General features: G+C 38.0%; 1 protein-coding gene across 1 annotated transcript; it reads left to right on the forward strand.

The window, feature by feature from the left end:
• Positions 1–10,983: 10,983 nt before the first annotated feature.
• On the forward strand, positions 10,984–14,613 carry LOC149147233 (uncharacterized). The gene is made up of 2 exons (XM_089441473.1): positions 10,984–11,300; positions 12,664–14,613. Exons 1-2 carry the CDS (start codon positions 11,114–11,116, stop codon positions 14,052–14,054), a joined length of 1,578 nt encoding a protein of 525 aa, XP_089297599.1. The 5' UTR covers positions 10,984–11,113; the 3' UTR covers positions 14,055–14,613.
• Positions 14,614–15,410: the final 797 nt, after the last annotated feature.

Raw genomic sequence — 15,410 nt, forward strand, 5'->3', positions numbered from 1 at the left:
TTGACTTCATCATAGAGACGGTATGCTTTGGAGGTATTTGAATACCCCAAGGAGATACACTTACGACTCCTTGCACCAAGTTTGTTTCTATGTAACTTTGGTATCAAGGCATAACAGGTGGAACCAAAGACCTTGAAATGCTTTACCGTGCCCATACCACATTTCATAAGGAGTCTTGTTTCTAATAGCATTAGATGGACATATATTCTTTACATATACAACACATAGAGCTACATCAACCCAAAACATCAATTTTACATTCTTGAAAAACATCATGGAGTGCACCATGTTTAAGATTGTCCTATTCATTCTTTCAGCTACTCCATTTTGTTGGGGATTATAAGGCACAATTGTTTGATGTTTGATCCCATGTTGGCGAAGATAGTTTTCAAATTCATTTGAAGTGTATTGTTTTCCATTATTAGTGTGAATAGAGCCAATATGAGATTGTGCATAATTTTCAATCCATGTATGAAAGTTCTTGAATGTTTGAAAAGCATCATATTTGTTCTTTAATAAATAAACCCAACACATTCTGGTGTAGTCATCAATAAATGTCATCATATATTTATTTCCATTTGCAGAAGGAACAAGCATTGGACCACATAAATCTGAATGAATGAGTTCAAGTTTTCTGTGTGCTCTGGAATGTGAATCATGAAAAGACTGTTTTCTATGCTTTCCTAGAATGAAAGCATCACATTGCTTAAGTTTCCTAGGAATTGTAGGCAAACCAGTAACACCATTTTTCTCAACAAGCAGAGGCTGTCTTAGTTCAAGTGTCCAAATATAGCATGCCATAATAAACTTGATGGAAATGTACCTTCATCATAATGAGAATTGTATGAGAAATTTTGTGCACGAGCAGAGGTACCTTGCAGCTTGAGAAGCCTTTCTTCTTCTTCCCTGTCATGACAAGTGAGTGATCTAATGATTTTCTCACCTCAACCTTTCCATCAAACATATGAATGGACTGTCCTTGTTGGCGGATGTGGACCAAGGACAACAAGTTTCTCCTCAATTGTGGGGGATACAAAACATCATGCAAAAGAAAGTCTGGAAGACCAGGCAATTTAAGCCTGATTGTGCCAAGCCCAGATGGCTTGAGTTTTGATTTGTCTACAAAGTATACTACTCCATCAACATTGTCAGTAAATTCTTCGAAAAAATATCTTCTAAAATTCATGTGGAAAGTTGCTCTTGAATCAAACAACCAATCATTTTTCCAAGAAGTAAGTGAAGCATTAAATAAGTTTTCATTTACTCCAATATTACAGTGTGCCACAACATAGTGAGCGGATTCAGGTGCTTTACCTTTCTCTTTGTCATTAGTTTTACCTTTGGGTTGGTTTCTTTCCTGCTTAATTCTGTCCCAAGGCAACTTGCATGTGGATGCATCATGTGATCCATCTCTATTGCAACGTATGCAATGCAAATCTGACTTTTTACCTTGAGAGGGTCTATCCCTCCTGCCTCTGAAATTTTTTCTTCCTCTTCCTCTTCGACTACCTCTTCCTCTGGAAGAATCTTGAGCAAGATTATTCTCTCTATGTGCAAGACACACAGCCTCTTCAGAAGACTAAGGAGTTGTCTTCTTCCCAAAAGCTTTCTCTCTTTTAACAAAACTTTTCACAAGGGAGTCAAAGGTAATTTCTTTGAGGTTTCCATTTTCTTGCAATGACTCATGATAATTTGAGTAAGTGGGATAAAGTGCCTTGACAAAAGATATAAGAGGAATGTCCAGTTCAACATTAATGACTTTGATATCATGCATAATAGATTTTACTTCTGATGCAAGAGAAAGAGGATCATCATTTTGTAATTCAAGGTTGAACAATTAATCATGAGTTGAACAACTTCAAGTGCAGAGTGTGAGTCACAGAGTTCCTTCAATTTTTGTAAGGCTTCGAAAGCATTTGAAAATGGCGAAATATGTTGACTCACCTCTTCATTTACTGATGCTGCAATCAAGGCATAAGCCTTGCTGTTCTTATTTTCCCAAATGGAAAATTCCTTATCTAAGGTAGGTTGTTCTGGTTCTTTGTCTCTATCTCCAACACACACTCCTTTCCTCAGCTCATTAAAAATGAGAGTGTGTTTGATTTTTCGTGACTATTTTGGATATTTCTCCTTGTCGATGAGAACCACTCCCATAATAGATATCAATGAATGCATTTTAAAAATCTGTGTACTGTAAAAATACTTCTGCTGCTAATGTATAAAAATTGTACTTCTGGTGGTAAAAAAAAATTACAATATGATATATATAGAGCATAGGTATTACTGGGGGAGGGTATATTTGTGAGAGGGAGTATGTGGGGGAGGGAGCATTTAGGGGAGGTATGTGCAATGGATTTATATGGAGGAGCGCATTTGTATGGATTGGGAGTGGTGTATGACGGGGACTCAAAGCATGGAGTTATATGGAGGCACATCGAGTGGTGGGATTGGCACTGCAAGTTAAGAGGGAGTAGATACCCTATGGCGGATATACGTGGAGCAGCGACAACATGGGAGGAGGGGCCGTATGGGAGCAACGACAGTGTAGGAGGAGAACCGTAGCATGGGAGGAGGGGTCGTATGGGCCGAGGAGCAGCACAACGTGGTAAGATTTTAACGTAGCATATGGAGTGAGTAGAGGGGAAGTCTGCAGATATCACATATTTCACAGTTACGATTCCACTGTGTGCAACCCGAGAGTGGCCACACAACGTCTATAACAGGTAGCGGCAGGCCTTTGTAATATGACAGTGTGTAGGTCGTATGGAGTATGAGAGGTGTTGGATAGCATGGGAGTGATGGTATGGGAGCATATACTTTCATAACAATGCATTCATAACAATACAAAGCGGTGTATTAAACAATGTGAGGGAGGTGTTATGAATGATACCAGCATGAGGGAGGTGTTATGAAAACAACATTGAAAATAGTGCGGCTCAGAGCCACAATGGCACCACAACAGTTGAGTCTTGTCCTGCAGTGGCGTTCCCTCCTCGGCCTTTGATTATGCTTCTGCAAGTTTTGGACTCAATGGAGTTTTGATTTGGGAGTGCTACTATCCAAATCAGAGGTGTCAATATCAGATGCTAGAATAGGCACCATATTACACTCATAGGTGTCAGTTCTGCAATATGGGCAGAACATAGGCAAAATAGGCAGAAAAGGAGTTACAAGGGCAGGAATGCTAAAAATAGAGCTGGCTCTGATACCATGTCAGGCCAGGAGGTAACTCCTCAAATGAGAATCTATTTATTCATTTGGGTTGTTCATAGTTATATACATGAGGGAGTGACTCTTGAGTTTCATCTCCCAATGACTCTTCATTTTCTCTTATTAATTATTTACACTATTTACAATTTTTCACCCAATCCCTATGATTAGGTATCAACAGTTTGGATCTATGAATCTGAAGTAGGGAAAGGGCACCCCAAATCGCAGGGAAATGGACAGAGCTGGGGCAGAAATCCCCAAGACAACCCATAGAAAACCCCAGGAAAATATTAGTAATGGGAAGACAAAGAAAGACACAGGAAAGTGGTGTGAGTTCCACAAGAGCCCTACTCACAACACAAATGAATATCACGTAAAGCAATCACTGGTGGACGAGCTAAAAGCTTCAGAGTTAGATGCTTCAGAGTTAGACACATGTTTCGACTTTAAGCTAGAACCCAACAAGGGGAAGAAAATCATTGATGCAGAATCTAGCACCACAGTTGCCACCACCAAGGTCAAGCAAAGTGAGCCCAAAGATGCGAAGGAAGGTGAGCATATCTTCCACTCATAGAAGTTGGTGAAGGGTGCTCAAATTTGTTTCATTGTTGATAGTGGGACTCAAAAAAACCTCATCTCAATAGAGGTCATTAAGCGGTTGGGCCTACTGAAAACACCACACCCGCAACCATACACCATTAGGTGGCTTCAATAAGGGTGAAATCTTTGCGTCTGTCTACTATACCACCTGCCCTACAACATCAAACCTTTCGAAGACGAGGTATTTTGTAATGTTACTCCCCTTAAAGTTCGTGATGTGTTATTAGGTACCCAATACTTGTGGAAGTGTCATGTTGTGTATGAGTCCTTACCTCATACTGTAATTATTGCTTTGGCAAGAAAACTATATAGGATACTAGAGGTAGTTCCACCTACTTCCATTTCTTTGATCTCTACTAAGAAACGCAATAAGATCATCTCCAGACTAGGAAATTTGTTTTCTTCTCAGTCCACTCTCAAAGTAAGGGGAAGATGTGGCCACATAAATGGCCTCTAGAAAGGTCTCCTCCACGCAACATAAGCCAAAGGATAAGGTCGTGAAGAGTAAAGAAACATCTTCTCCACATCCACAAATGTATCTTTTCACAATCAGGTCAAGCATTCAATCAATCTAACCCCCAACACAACTCTACCTAATGGGACAATCTACCACTGCTCTCTTATGGAAAACGAGAAAATCACGTAGTAAATCCAGGAGTTGCTACAAAAATGGCACATACCACCATGTTCCTAACCTTGTGGGAGCCCAATTGTACTTGTACAGAAGAAGGATGGGACCTGGAGACTCTGCATTGATTATCAGGCTCTGAACAAAATCACAGTCAGTAACAAATACCCAATTCGATGGATTGATGACCTTCTTGAACAATTGAAGGGGGAAAAGCACTTCAACAAGATTTATTTGAAGTCTAATTATCACCAAATTCCAATAGAACCCAAGGATGCATGGAAGACTACCTTCAAGTCCAAGGAGCATTTATTTGAGTGGTTGATTAGGCCCTTCAGTTTGACGAATTCCCTCACAAGTTTTATGAGGTTGATGGATGACATCTTGTTGCCTTTCACCAACTTGCTTGTGGTTCTATATATGGATGATATCCTCATCTTCAGTAAGAGATGGGTTGAGAATTTGCAACATATTTGATAGGTCCTTCAGACTCTGTGGCAACACGAGTTATGTGCTAACCTAGAGAAATGATCCTTTGGTATGGACCAGGTCCAATATCTAGGTTACATAATTGATGAGCAAGGTGTGCATGTGGATCCAACTAAGACACAAGTCATTCGAGATTGGTCGGCCCCGACGACTCTAACAAAGCTTTGTAGCTTCTTGGGCCTTACTAATTTTTATCGAAGATTCCTGTTGGGGTTCTCTCATATCACTTAGCCCTAAATTAAGTTACCAAGGGTGAAGCAAAAGCAAATTTTTTTGGTCCAAGTCACAACATAAGGCATTCATTGAACTAAAACACCTCCTTTGTTCCACACTATTCCTCACCTTTTTAGACTCACAATAACCATTTGAGAGTGAGACATATGCCTTTGACTATGCTATTAGTATATTCCTCACTTAGCAAAGGCATTCAATGGCCTATCCCCATGAGACACTCTCTAATATTTTTTGTAGATACCCCACCTACGATAAGGAAATGTATTCTATCTTACAAACCTACCAGCAATGGAAACATTATTTTATGGGGAAGGAGACAATCATCCACACATATCACGGGCTTCTTCAATTTATGCAGATGTAGGGGAAGTTGTAGAACGATTTCCATCATAAATGGTCCACATATCTGCACAATTGCATTTAAACATTAAACATAAGAAGAGTAGCACCAATAACATTGCAAACTACCTCAGTCAGCCCCTAATTATGGCACTGAACACAATCCTCAACTCTCGTGGGAACGAGACCTCTAGATGGCCGCAATTATATGACATTGACTCAAAATTCACTGCCACCTACAAGATGTTGATGACTGTCAAACTAGTTCCACACTTCCACCTTCAACATGGAATATTGTACTACCTAGGACACCTTTGTGTTCCTTTAAGCGAATGTGCGAAGGTGATTTGGGAGGCACATTACAGTAGGTTCATAGGACATTTTGGTGTGGAGAAGACAATGGAAATATTGCAGAAGCATATTTATTGGACAAAACTATGATAGGATGCTCACAAGTATATCAGATCCTACACTGTTTGCACCATTGCCAAACCAACCATTAAGAAGTAAGGCATATACATCCCTCTTCCTACTCCTAACCGGCCTTGGGAATTCATCTTGATGGGCTATATGTCTGGCATTCCTTCTACCAGGCATGGTAATGGCCATGTATTTGAGGTCATTGATATATTTTCTAAGATGGCCAGTCTGGCTGCCTGTAATAAGAGTGTCACAGTAGAAGCCACTACTAAGCTCTTCTTCGAATGGGTGTGGGTACATTTTTGGATTCCACAAACCATCATATTAGATTGGGATAACAAATTCCTATGTGCATTCTGTTCAAGCCTTTGGTCACTATTGGACACTAAGCTCACCAAGTCGTCTGTCTTCCTCCCCCACACTGATGGCCACACAGAGGTCATCAATAGGATGATCATGCACATATTGCATATGTACAACTCCAAGCATCCATGAACATGGGATGAGAGTCTACTCTATGTCCAACACAGGTACAATAGAGCTCTTTGTAGCTCAACTGACTACAACCCCTTTCAGGTGGGCTTGAGATTTCAACGATTATGTCCCGTTGATCTCACACTACCCCTGGCAACTACCCAAGCAAAATCTAAACATATTCAATCTAAAGCCAACAAAGCCACCAAGTTTATTGAACGAATTCAACACATTCGCTAGTAGGTTCATGACATCTTTCACAATACCACTACCAATTACAAACAACGTCATGATTAGTATTGGTTGCCACATAAGTTTCAAGTGGGAAACAAGGTCTGGTTGCATTTGCAAAAGGAATTCCTTGTAGGAGCCTATCATAAGGTTCGACCACTCTGATATGAACTTTACACCATCACCAAGGTTGTGGGTGACAATTCTTTCGAGCTAAGTATGCCCCCCATTACTTAGCATGCACTGAGTATTCAATGGACCACCTTTGACCATACTTTCCACCATCGTCGGATGCAACAAACATTACCAAGCAACTGCCACCAAAAGATCTCAACCTAGATTGCATTGAACAAGCCACAATTGATCGAATCAAGGACACACAAATTAATAACACTCGCAAACAGAGGATCCAATTGTATCAGGTTGTTAAAGTAGACCACCTCCTACACCAAGGCAAGTGGCTCACGAGGGACCAAGTTCAACAGAAGTTTCCCCATCTCATGTAGGCACTCAACACAATGGGGACCATTACTTCCTAAGGGGGAAGGATTGATTCAAGTGGATATTAGTGGCCACCCACTTATTCCACTTGGCTCATAACATAGTTTCCTATTAATTTCCTAATTTTAAGCACAATTGCCTATTTTGGCAATTTTCAGGTCTTGAACTTTCAGAGTTGTTTTGAGGCCTTAAACAATGTTTTTCTTGGGAAATGAGAAAACATTAGTATTTGACTGATGTTAGTAGTCAAAATTTGTTATCCTTGGATAGATCTTTCTAACATGTTATCATGCACATCAAATGAAACTCACGTGCCAAAGTTATGACACAAGGAAATTAGCATTCCAACTTACCCCCATAAGGGCCCATAAGCCTTTAGTGCTTCATATCATAGGGTTAGGGTTTTGGATGTTTAGGGTTTTTCATTGTTTCTTCATGATAAAAAGGCCCTAGAGCCTCATTGCAACACACTTCAGAAGGTGCATAGCCATCACATATCTCCTTAGATATAAGCTACCACCGTTTGAGCTAGTTTGCTTTCTTTTCTGCATGTAAACGATTTTCATCGTTTCTCTTTATTAATTGAAGTTCAGTGTCATTGTATCTCTGTTTTTTTGTTTTAAATCTATATTTCATTTCATTCCTTCATAAATATGAATCATTATTGTTTCTTTTGCTTTCTTGAAACTTGTTTGAATGATCCTTGCTCATCAATACTTTGAGACAATATAGATGGTTTATATAGTGGTTGAGATGTTTGAGTGTTGTGACAACTTTTGGTAAAGTTGCCATACTCATGGCAAGAATTTCATTTGAAAAGAACCTACTCATTATCCATGATATGGAGATGGATTCAACCCTTCACATCAAGTTGAATCACCTTAAGAAACCTTTCGCAAAATCCATTTCTACACAAATTTTGGCACATGTGAAGATATTATCCTTAGGCTCTACATGAGTAATATAATAGTACAACTAGTCTCTGATAGCTTTAAAAGCACCATCACCCCCAAAAATAAAGAGTAGATGTGGTAATCTAATCTAAACAAAAGTTGAAGAAATTTTCATATTATGGTTAGAGCCTAGATTCTAGTGCACAAGAAATACTCCCTTGGGGTCCATAAAGTAGGGGCCAAATCTAAATATTACACCCATGTCTATTTTACTTTAAAAAATAACAGTATAAAATCCTTTTCCACAATATAAAGTACACGTCGACTCATGATTTACCCAACTTTTAGAAATCCAATCTATAACATAGTTAGGACTGGGCCAAAGGCATGTAAATCTATTAGCTAAACCTCTTTCCTAAATGATATTGATGTTCTCTTCCACTATAGAAGGCCCCAAGTCAAGATTAGGGATTGGTTCTGCCCTTTTTGCAAATCTACATTTCTCAGGAAATTTCTCACCAATTAAAGACAGACCATTGGGTAGAGAAGCATGACCTACCTATTCAAGATTAGAAATACCACTCATTGAGAGGAAGCAATGTGGCGAGCTCTTCAAATCTTGACTTCTCTGAAGTGATGACTGACTCTTGGACTTTGGCTTCTTAGAAGTGATGCATCGACACTATGGATTTACATTCAGTGACCAAAAAAAAGGACTTCGCCATATTGGATGTAATGTCCACCCACTTAAAAAGGACCCAAGAACAATCAATTCCAACTACACTTTGACACATAAGTTTAATACCCGCAAAGAGGAAAAACCTAAAATATGAATGACTGAATGATGTTTAACCCACTAGTTGCATGTTTGAGCTTTGTGGTCATTATTCTCGACTTCTCTAAGCAATGACAAAGCGACGATGGCTAGGAAAACCCTAGTTGCGCATGACCTTAGTCACAATTGTTTCCAATTTCAGACCTTTGTTAATAAAAATTGGTGTATGAGACCTTTTGTTTATAGAATAAAAGCCTCACCTTCATGCACCAATTTATAGTATGACTTTTTAAAAGCATTTAAAATTTATATTGTTTTTATGTAGCGAGATATACTTTGTATCTTAACATGCACTCTACGTTTAAATAAGAAGTGAGTGTACTTTAATGTCAAATCATGGAATCAAATTTTCAATGAAACGTTTTCCCCTTAATTTATACTTTGAAATATTTAATAAATTAAAATTTAAAATAAAACTATATTTAACTATATTTTTTTATTTATTAAAAAAATAAAACTATCCTTCATCTATATAAATTATAAATAAAATGTTTTTTAAATTTTAATATTTATTTTATGAAGGGTAAGAGAAATGTTTTTCTAATTTTAATCTTTATTTTATGAAGTGTAAAAGAATTGGTTGTACATTCCAAATTAATAAATGAAAAAATTATTAATTAAGATTTGATAAAGATAATTTTAATCGGGTTAAAATAAATTATTACAAATTTTGAATTTAATAAATGAAAAAATAGTGATTAAAATTTTATTTTTAAATTAACGGATTTTATTAAAAATAGTAATTCAAAATTGGACATATGATTTTTTTAATTATTTAATTAATTTTTATTTTTAGTTTAGATAAAATATTAAAAGATAGATATTATCTAAATTCAAATTTAATTTTAATTGGTTGTCACTATAATTTCCAAAATAGTACCAAACCAAATACATAATTTAAATGAATCAATCTATACAAAAGAAAACCAATCTATATAATGTAAAGTCCTACCTTTACTCTCCTAACATAAATGTAATTAGAGAGTTTTCACTCTTATTTTTAAGTTAATAAATAAAAAATACATTAATCAAAACTGGATAAAAAAAACCATTTTGCAAATTTAAAAATTTTAATTAATTAATTTTTATTATTAATTTAGAAAAATTCAAATACATAACACATAACTTAAATGAATCAATCTATACAAAAGAAAAACCAATCTATATAATGTAAAGTCCTAGCCTTCTCCTTACATAAATGTAATTAGAAAGTTTTCACTTTTATTTTAAAATTAATAAATGAAAAATACATTAATCAAGATTCGATAAAAAAAACATTTTACAAATTTAAAAATTTTAATTAATTAATTTTTGTTATTAATTAAAAAAAATTATAATGAGAAAAAATCACTAAACTTCACATTTAAATTTAAATTTAATCAGTAACCAATATAACTTCTAAATAAGTCCAATAATTCACAAGCCAATACATAACACATAACTTAAATAAATAAATCCATACAAAAAGAAAACCCAATCTATATAATAGAAAATCGTGTACTCGTGAGAAGAAAACATAAATATAATTAAAAAGGTTTCATTATAATTAAAAAGCTGGTGCACCTTATAAAAGACTATTCTAGAGAAGACTCTTCCTTTTGTCTATTTAGTGTTATGTTTGGTATTTGTATTTTTTTAAATTAAAGTATTTTAGTGGAATTTGTTAAATGATTTTCAAAAAAAGTTTACCCAACTTTCCATCAGCAACTAACTTAAATAGATTACTATAATCTATATAAGGTACAAACCTACCACGAGAGACATGATTGAAAATGTTTACAGTCCAGAGAGGGTGGCTTGGATAATCCTGGAAATAAGGTCCCTGGAACTATATGCTACTAAAGGGGGCTTGGATAATCCTGAAAATAAGGTCCCTGGAGCTGCATGCTACATTTTGAATCACCAATTTAAGACCAAATGGTACACTTATTTCAAACACCACTTCTTGACAAGGAAAACGAGACATTAGGAGAATAATGAATAGATGAATCCATGCTTTATCCTCAATAACAGTGCTGATATGGCTATTGTTTAGTACATGCAAGGGTGGCAGTTAAAGAAAAAGCTGATTCCTTTTTCTTTTCCTCGGGATATCAACAGGTATATTATATGATAATGATCAATGAAAAATAACGTACGGTGGGCATGCAGGGGTGCCTACACCTTACCCTTCACGGGTTGGGCTTAGGGAATAGTGCTGCTGCTGCCTTGCTTCTTGAAATAGAGGTTTGAGGGCCGAGGTTTGGAGTCACAGAAGTGATGAGGGTGGTGATGGAGTCTTCTGTAAGAACACTGTGTCTGGTCATGGTGGCCTTTGCAGTTCATGTAGTGTTATGGAATGATGGAGTTTGCTGTGGAGAACCCAAGACTTCCCTGGTCACTGGCATGGTATTCTGTGATCAGTGCTTGCTGGGTACACTGTCTGCTCTTAGCCAACCCCTTGCAGGTATAAATAGTATATAAACAATGTATATACATGTCTGGAATGTATGCCAATGCTTTTGTTGCAGCCACTCATTGTACAACGTTTTGGGATTGACAGCGCTGAGTGTATATATGCTTTTTGATTATTGAAGTTTTTGGTATTGAGTTGGGTTATTCTCTGACCCACATTCTGCATTTTGGCTTTTGCTCAGTGTTAGAATTGCTGACCAAGGATGTGTTTGTCTATGTGGGTGTTTTTAAGGTTTGGTAATGTTGTTAACTTAACTACATTCAGCACCTGTTGTTCTGTAATTTTTGTGTCTGCACATGTTCATTGCAAATTTACAGAATTCATGTATGGTGAGTGTCAGTTGGATGGCTTTTGCAGCTCTTGATGTTTATTTTTAGGGGGAATTTTATGTTCATTGGTATCTTATACTTGTCCTTGTCCAGTGCTAATGATAGTAACCTCCTGGAACTGTTGGTTCTGGAAAGTTGGTCTTATAGGGTTGACCCCAACGACCATTCTCAGTCAGATAAGGTCCTGAAAGTTCTTGCTAGCTTCAGTTTAGTTATTGCTTTTGTTTATACTTAGCGCTGGAGTCTCTGTTTGGTGTGTTGCATATTTGGGATGCAAATTTTAGCAGGCTGAAGTTCATTTTCAGGTATATTTACGTTCTGCTTATTTATTCTACAATGTTGTCAACTGTTATATTCACTTTGTTGTTGTGTATTAGTCCAATAACATCTGCCGTGTACTGTTATATCTCTACTTTCCTGCCCTGCATTATTCTTGTTTGCATGTTATACACTTGCTGCATATTTTATTTTTAACTGGTAAGGCATAAAACACTCTGCTTTTCATATACCTACGTCATCACTATGTCTTAGGAGGGTCCGCAACTGCAAACCGAAAAAATTTTATAGACTGGTGATTCTCATAGCTCAGAGGGCTTCTGATATCTTGAGTTTCAAGTCCTTGCATTCTGGTCATCAGTTTTGAATTTATGGCGATGTAGCAATGTTTGGGAATTTTATGGCCTTATCATGATTTGTATTTGTAACGTCTGTCAATATATTTTGAATGTGGGTATGAATATGCGGGTGTATGTGCTTCGTAGTGCCTGAGATATCATTGTTTCTCATAGCCCAACAAGGAATCTTCTCTGGCTTCCTTATGTTGGGTGATGTCGAAGTAGATATATGTTCTCCACTGTATAGCAGTATTCCAAGTTTGATCTCATTCATAATATTTGCATTCAATGACTGGTCATCTGAGTTGAATTACACGTCCATTGTCAATGGCTTTGTTTCTTTATTGCTACTGATTCGCGTTCATGTTTTAGTTGGTTGCTCTTGCTAATAGGAGAGATGTTTGTAACCAGGAGCGCAGGTCAGTCTGGAATACTCCAGAGGGTCCACAAATGCTGCTTTTTGGGCATCCACTGATGAGAATGGTGTATTCTCGATCATTGTGGAGGAAGACGACTTCCAAATTCACGGAGATGGAAGATGCACCGTTAAACTAGTCAGAAGCACTGACATGGATTGTTATATACCTACTGATATTGCGAATGGTAGCTCAGGTGCTACTATCTCTAGCGCTGGAGGAGTCTACAGAGAAAGAGCTGTGTACTATGTTGGGCCATTTGCTTATAGGATGAGTCGACCTGCAACGGCCTGCAATGCACTGCAATTGGGTTCTAGGCATGGCATAATATTGGAGAGCTCTGAGTTGCCAGTTCAATCTTTAGGAGCTTTATCTCGAGGCCTCAAAGCAGTGGGCAGAAGCTTTGCAGAAGCAATGCCCACTGTTCCTTCGAGTGCTTCAACAATACCATCTACTGCAACTTCTGCAGCAAAACCCCCATCTTATAGCATTCCAGTCACTAGGCCTACGCCAGCTCATGGAGACCACAACAGGGTTAAGCATTCAGGGGTCCCTACTAGCAACAACCATAGTCCTACCAAATGCATTCCTCTTCCTCCTGTTCCTCTGGATCCTGAGCTCATTACAAAACTGCATTACCCACCTTGTAAAGATGAACCTCCCACGGTAGGAGGAGCCACACCCCCTCCTAGTACTCCTCGTGCTTCTTCACCAATTGGGCCTGGTTCTCCCTTTCTACCTCCTACTGCCAGTCCACCTAAAGTTGGTAGTGCCCCTCCAAAGGCTAACTCGCCTTCCTATGGCGGTTCTCCAAAACCAAAACTTCCGCTGTTTCCACCACTATCACCCCCACCACTTACTTCCCCTTCCTATGGTGGCTCTCCAATACCAAAACTTACACCATCCCCACAACTGTCATCCCCACCACCTGCTTCTGGGTCTAAACCTGCTCCCCCCTCTCCTACCACCCCTTCACCTCCCAGTCCTCCACACAAGCATCCAATCCATAGACCCCATCCTCATCACAGGCCATCACCGCGTGCACCACTACCACCAACAAAGCCTGAAACTCCTATCAGCCACCCTTCACTGCCACCCTACAAAAATCCTCTTGCACCACCACCACCAACAAATGCTAAAACTCCTATTAGCCACCCTTCACCATCACCCTACAAAAATCCACCACCTCCCTCTGGTTCTCAGGTTCGTTACCCACTTCCACCACCCTCATATGTGAAGCCATCTCCTCCCCTCACCCGTCCACCCCAGCCTCCTTCCACTCCCAAGATGCCACGACATCACCACCAAACTCCCCACCACATCACTCCACCTCAACCTCCCTCCACTATTCCACTGCCATTTCCCCACCCACCTCCGCCACTCTAATGTCACAAACCTTAATACAACCTCTCAACCTCATCTTTCCAATCAACCTCTCAATTCATTCCAACTACCACAAACTCCGCCACACATCCCTCCACTTCAACCTCCCTTCACTATTCCACTGCCATTTCCCCACTCACCTCTACCATCTAATGTCACAAACCTTGATACAACCGCTCAACCTCATCTTCCCAATCACCAGTCCAAAGTGTCCAAACACCACCAACTCATTCCAATTACCTCGGCACTTCTAATATTTCTTCACTCTCTGACACAATACCTCGTGGCAAGCTCTTTCTCATGAAATTTTGTTATATCAGTGTTAATTGGCATGCGTGTGGAGCAGCTGAACAACTATTAGTAAAAGAATTAACAGAATTTTAGTTTTAGTGTGTAAATGTTGTTTAAAGCAGACCATATGATCTGAAAGTCCTTATCACTTGCAGACTGATAGACTATGATAGCTACTAAATACTGCTACTCTTACATGGCAGCGGTGTTACTCTGATCACTCTTTGCGTTGTATATACTTGCACTTATATCGGACTGAAGTGTTCATCTATGTTGGTATTTTGAATTTATTAAAGAATATGCGCAATAGCTTAACATGAATGGATATCACAATTAAGTGAATTTATGGTTATTGGCGTTCGTCTTTTTGGTTTCATAATTCAAAATCTAAATGTGATTAATATAAAATATTGGTTATATCGCTTCTATCGAAGGGTACACGACAGTTAATTTACAAAAGACAAAGGATAATAGATTGCATTGTACTCTGTTACCAGGAATAAAAATCAACAGCTAATTTACAAAAGACAAGGATTATAGATTGTATTGTACTCCATTCACAACACGAAATATATCAAAATAAAAATCAACTTGAAATAGTCTATCAGAAATGTTCTAGTGTCACATCCCCTGGATAACTTAAGGAGCAAGTGTGTAAGCACAACTGACGGAAATCAATGAATATAATAGATTGCATTATACTCTGTTACCAGGAATAAAAATCAACAGCTATTTTACAGAAGACAAGGATTATAGATTGTGTTGTATTCTGTTATCAACATGAAATATATATCGTATCAAAATAAAATTTGACTTGAAATAATCTATCAGAGATGTTCTAGTGTCACATCCCATAGATAACTTCTTAAGGAGCAAGGGTGTAAGCACAATTGATGGAAATCAATTATACAAGGCTTCCCTTTTATGGATGTATTTCGATTCTGTCATGATATATTCCTTTTGGAGTTTGGGAAAGACTAACTTGTTTGTATTATATGGCTATGGATATGGATAGCAGAGGTTAAGGAATAACATAGTGCTCTCAACTCCAATGGTTCAGAAAAGGAC

The sequence above is a fragment of the Pinus tabuliformis genome, chromosome 9, assembly GCF_031772625.1.
Source record: "Pinus tabuliformis cultivar Carrire ecotype Pingquan chromosome 9, CPIR1, whole genome shotgun sequence".
Taxonomy (NCBI): Eukaryota; Viridiplantae; Streptophyta; class Pinopsida; order Pinales; family Pinaceae; genus Pinus; species Pinus tabuliformis.